A 4,501-nucleotide genomic window follows, 5' to 3' on the forward strand; every position below is an offset into this window, starting at 1 on the left:
TCCAGACCGCGCCAGGACAAGAAATGCAAAACCTGCCGACGCATCTCCACCACCCCACAATCACTGCACCCACGACAGAGCCATCAGCAGCCCCCACCCAGCCCGTCTCACCCACCGACTCCTCAGTCTACATCTTGTCCGACGGCCCGTCTTGCGTGCGGACCAGCCTCTGGGCTTGGGCTGCTCCACCCAGGAGGAGCACACACTGACTGCAGGGACTTCCTCAGCCTGACGAAGGGTTTTTAAACCTGAAAGCTTGCTTAATTTTTTTCCCCCAACTATTTAAGTTGGTCTAATAAAAGATATCAGATTCACCCAAAGAACCTCATCGTTCCCCGTACGAGACGCTAGGGGGCATCTCCTAACGACTTCACTCTCTTGACCTCCTAGTACTAGATTACAGCAGTTTAGGAAAGTATTTAGTGATTGGTTCATTTTTTCAGGTGGCTTTCGGTTACACTCCTCCCCCCCAAATTTTCTTCCGTTCACCCAGCTATTCATTTTTGGGTGCTCTCTCCTGGTGCTTTCCCCAACAAACCTACATGGTATCCACTTTTCCCCCTCCCATCACTTTGGGCACTCTTGGGGTGGCCAGTGGAGCCCCTAATTTGAAGACTGGAAGAAACTGTTGGCATCTTTGAATGCTCGTAGCAATCACCTGGGCCAGAGAAAGCCGGGGTACCTGCTAGGGGGACCTTGGGACCCAGGGGGACAAAGGTGGGGTGCTCTTTTGGGGAAACACTCTCCCTGCACTGGCCGCTAATCCAAACCCTGCATAAAGACAACTTTTCTGCTGGTCAGCGAAGCATTTTCAGGTGGTCTTCTCGAGAAATGTACTTGCGTGGTTAATTTTGGGGCACGCTAGTAAGGGGCTTTCCTTTTTGTTTTTAAGACCCGGCTAGACAAAGCCTTGGCCAGGATGATGCAGTTGGGTCTGGTCCTGCTTGGAGCAGGGGGCTGGACTAGATGCAACCTCCACACTAGTAAGGGGCTTTTCTGTTTGCCCATGCAGCATCACTCATCACTTTAAAAAAAGTGCACAGATATTTGCCATTTGGAAACCATGCACACACTTAAGACAGCTTATCTCTTCTTGTCCATAGATTTTAGGGTCAAAAAGGACCTATCAGATCAACGAGTACGACCCCCTGCCCTGGGCAGGAAAGAGCGCTGGGGTCACATGACCCCAATCCTTTCTGTAGCGGGGGCCCACAGCTGGACACAGGACTCCAGATGTGCCTTCACCAGTGCCGAATAGAGGGGAATTTCTCCTACTGTAATTTCTGCCTGTCCTGTTAGTATTGACACACTTCAAACCTTTCAGGACGCGATTACAGGCGCCCCCACCCCACTCTACAACAAACTGTAGGGGCAGGGGAACGAGCCACCAGCAACCCCGCAGCATCCTGGCCAGGCCACGGCAGCAGCTGGCCTGCAAAGCGTCTCCAGCCCTCTGACTGCCAAAGACATCTCCAGCTCCCACGAGAAGCATGTCTCTTCCGCCTTGGAGAAAGAAGGAAGTTCGGGTGCACGAGAGCTTTGCTAGCACGTCCAGGGCTTCCCCCGCTTGCCTACCACATCCTTCCTAAACTCTGGCGCCCCGGTCTGCTGATGCTTTTTGGGCACGCGGACAAGAGCTTTGCTTCTTTCCTCTTTGAGCACTGCCCCGATATGCCCCAGCATCACGCACGCTCGCCCCTGGCTTCCAGCTCCGCCGAACACAAGCTGCCTGCCCCTGCCCCGCGAGCTCGATCCCCTCGTCCACATGCACGTCATGCCATTGAACACGGCCTTTTGCTGGCCGCCCGGCAGGTCCGCTCACTGCCACTTCGCTCCTGACAGTTTGCAAGGCCAGAGATCGCCGGACTCCCACGTGGCTCCCGGTCAGGGACGGGCTCCTGGCACCTCCCCGGGGTTGCCCCCGTGCCGAGCTGCAAGGCAGGGGCTCAGGGACGTGGCTGTGAGCTGCGGTGCACGGGGGTCTTACCTTGTCCACTCTGTCCTTCTGCACCCCATAGCGACCCCCGAAGCCCTTGGCGTAGTCTGCAACACACAAAGGGCTCAGACCACCCTGGGCCACAGGACAGCTCCCGGAGACGTCCCCAGGAGCGGCCCGGAGAGTTCGGGGAGGGACCGTCCACTTCCCACTGCCCGCTGCCTCCCACCGGTCCCTCCAGCCTGCACCCGTGCCCACAAGGCCCAGTGACCCCGGGGGTCTCTGCCCCACAGCCTCCCAGCCCGGGACCAGTCTAAGTCACTCGGCCTGGCCCCTCACACCCAGCCCCGTGGCCGGCGCTCACCCGTCTGGGACTCGTGCTGCTTCAGCTGCTCCTGGTGCTCCCAGCCGAGGGCACATTTGTCCTGGCGGTCTTTCTGCACCCCAAACTTCCCCCCGAAGCCCATGGCATAGTCTGCAGCCACGAGTGTGAAGACAGACAGACAGACAGGGAGACAGGCAAGAAGGGAAGGCGTTAGTCCTTCCTGGAGCTGACAGAGGTGGGGACCTGGACTCACGGGGGCTCAGACCTTTCCCGGGAGAAAGCACTGACAACGTAAAACCAAGGCAGCCTCCTGCCCTGTGCCCCGAGAGGGGCGGTGGGAGAGGGGGAGCATGCAGCATCGTGCCAGCGTGCACGGCTCCTCCACCATCGCCCCCCCAGCCCGGGGCAGGGGCATCACCTGTCCCCAAGCACCCTGCAAGCGAGCTCCCATCTGCAACCCCGGGGCCACAGGACAGGGCTCCTGCTCCCCATGGCCTTCCTCACCGATAGGGAGGACTCACCGCACCCGTCTGCCCGCGGCTCAGGCCCTGCCCAAATGCTGACCGTCTGGGCTCCTCCAACATGATGTCACAGACAGTGGTGCCCCCACCCCAGTACCCTGCCCCGGGCCTGGGGATGCGCTGGACGTGCCCCGTGACCCCGGCGGCTGCTCCAGCCTGACCTTTCTGTGACTCGTGCTTCTCCGCCTGAGCCTTGTAGTCGAACCCCACGGCGGCTTTGTCCACCTTGTCCTTCTCCACCCCGTAGCGGCCTCCGAAGCCCTTGGAGTAGTCTGCAACACACAAAGGGCTCAGCCCACCCTGGGACATGGGAGAGCTCCTGGAGGCAGCCCAGGGAGTTTGGGGAGGGACCATCCACTTCCCACCGCCCGCAGCTGGGACCAGGTCTTCTGCCTCCCACCAGTCCCTCCAGCCTGCACCCATGCCCACAAGGCCCAGCGACCCTGGGGGTCCCTGCCCCGCAGCCTCCCAGCCCGAGACCAGTCTAAGCTGCTCGGCCTGGCCCCTCGCACCCAGCCCCTGGCCCGAGGCCGGCGCTCACCTGTCTGGGACTCGTGCAGCTTCAGCTCCTCCTGGTGCTCCCAGCCGAGGGCACATTTGTCCTGGCGGTCTTTCTGCACCCCAAACTTCCCCCCGAAGCCCACGGCATAGTCTGCAGCCACGGGGCACCCAGGTCACGGGTGCGAAGACAGACAGACGGACGGACGGACAGGGAGACAGGCAAGAAGGGAAGGAGTTAGTCTTGCCTGGCACTGACGGAGGTGGGGACTCGGGGTCATGGGGGCTCAGACCTTTCCCCGGGGAAAGCACTGACGTGGCAAGACACGAGAGGGGCCATGGGAGAGGGGGAGCACGCAGCATTGTGCCAGCATGCACGGGTCCTCTGCCGCAGCCCCTCAGCCTGCACCTGTCCCCGAGCACCCCACACACGAGCTCCCATCTGCAACCCTGGGGCCACAGGATCAGGTGCCTCCTTCCCGTGACCCTTCCTCACCGATAGAGAGGACTCATCACTCCCGTCTGCCTGCAGCCCGGGCCCTGCCCAGCCGCTGACTGTCTGAGCTCCTCCAACATGACGCCATGGCCAGCGGTGCCCCCACCCCGGTACCCTGCCCCGGGCCTGGGGACATGCTGGACGTGCCCAGTGACCCTGGCGGCTCCGGCCTGACCTTTCTGCGACTCGTGCTTCTCCGCCTGAGCCTTGTAGTCGAACCCCACGGCGGCTTTGTCCACCTTGTCCTTCTCCACGCCGTAGCGGCCTCCGAACCCCTTGGCGTAGTCTGAGGGAGAGGACACGTCAGGCGAGGGACGTAGGAGGGAGGGGTGTCAGCAGGGCTGGGTTAGGGGAGAAGGCAGGGGACCAGGGTGCAGGGGGACTTGCCTTTCTGGGAGGAGTGTTTCTCCACCTCACCCTTGTACTCGAACCCGAGCGCTGACTGCAGGGAGGAGGGACAGCGTTGGTCGTGGGCACAGCAGACAGAGCCCAGGGCCTTTGGACCAGGCTCTGACAAGCTCACGTGCCCCTTCCCCAGCTCAGCAAGCCCCGGCCCCTTCCCTGCCCCTCACTCTCAGCCTCCTCGGCTGTGCTGGGGTCCCTCATACCCCTCGGTCGCCTCTGCAGAGAAGCCAAGGACCTGAGCACCGCGGTTTTGAACGCATGGTGCGGATGTCATGAGAGCGTCACACCAGATGCCGGCAGCACCCCCCTCTCTCCGCATC

The 4,501-nt window shown here is 61.5% G+C and overlaps 1 protein-coding gene across 1 annotated transcript in view; it reads right to left on the minus strand.

Annotated features, from left to right (window-relative positions):
• LOC109292302 (src substrate cortactin-like) overlaps positions 1–4,501 on the minus strand; it is a 25,730-nt gene that overhangs the window by 12,373 nt on the left and 8,856 nt on the right. Inside the window, exons 6-11 of the mRNA XM_019509714.1 lie at positions 4,164–4,218; positions 3,952–4,062; positions 3,324–3,434; positions 2,944–3,054; positions 2,301–2,411; positions 1,988–2,043 (exon numbers count right to left, since the gene is read on the minus strand). Coding sequence (XP_019365259.1) covers positions 1,988–2,043; positions 2,301–2,411; positions 2,944–3,054; positions 3,324–3,434; positions 3,952–4,062; positions 4,164–4,218 — 555 coding nt within the window. The remainder of the gene's footprint in view (positions 1–1,987; positions 2,044–2,300; positions 2,412–2,943; positions 3,055–3,323; positions 3,435–3,951; positions 4,063–4,163; positions 4,219–4,501) is intronic.

This window comes from Gavialis gangeticus, unplaced genomic scaffold (assembly GCF_001723915.1).
Source record: "Gavialis gangeticus isolate Ggan-Ray unplaced genomic scaffold, GavGan_comp1, whole genome shotgun sequence".
Lineage (NCBI taxonomy): Eukaryota > Metazoa > Chordata > Crocodylia > Gavialidae > Gavialis > Gavialis gangeticus.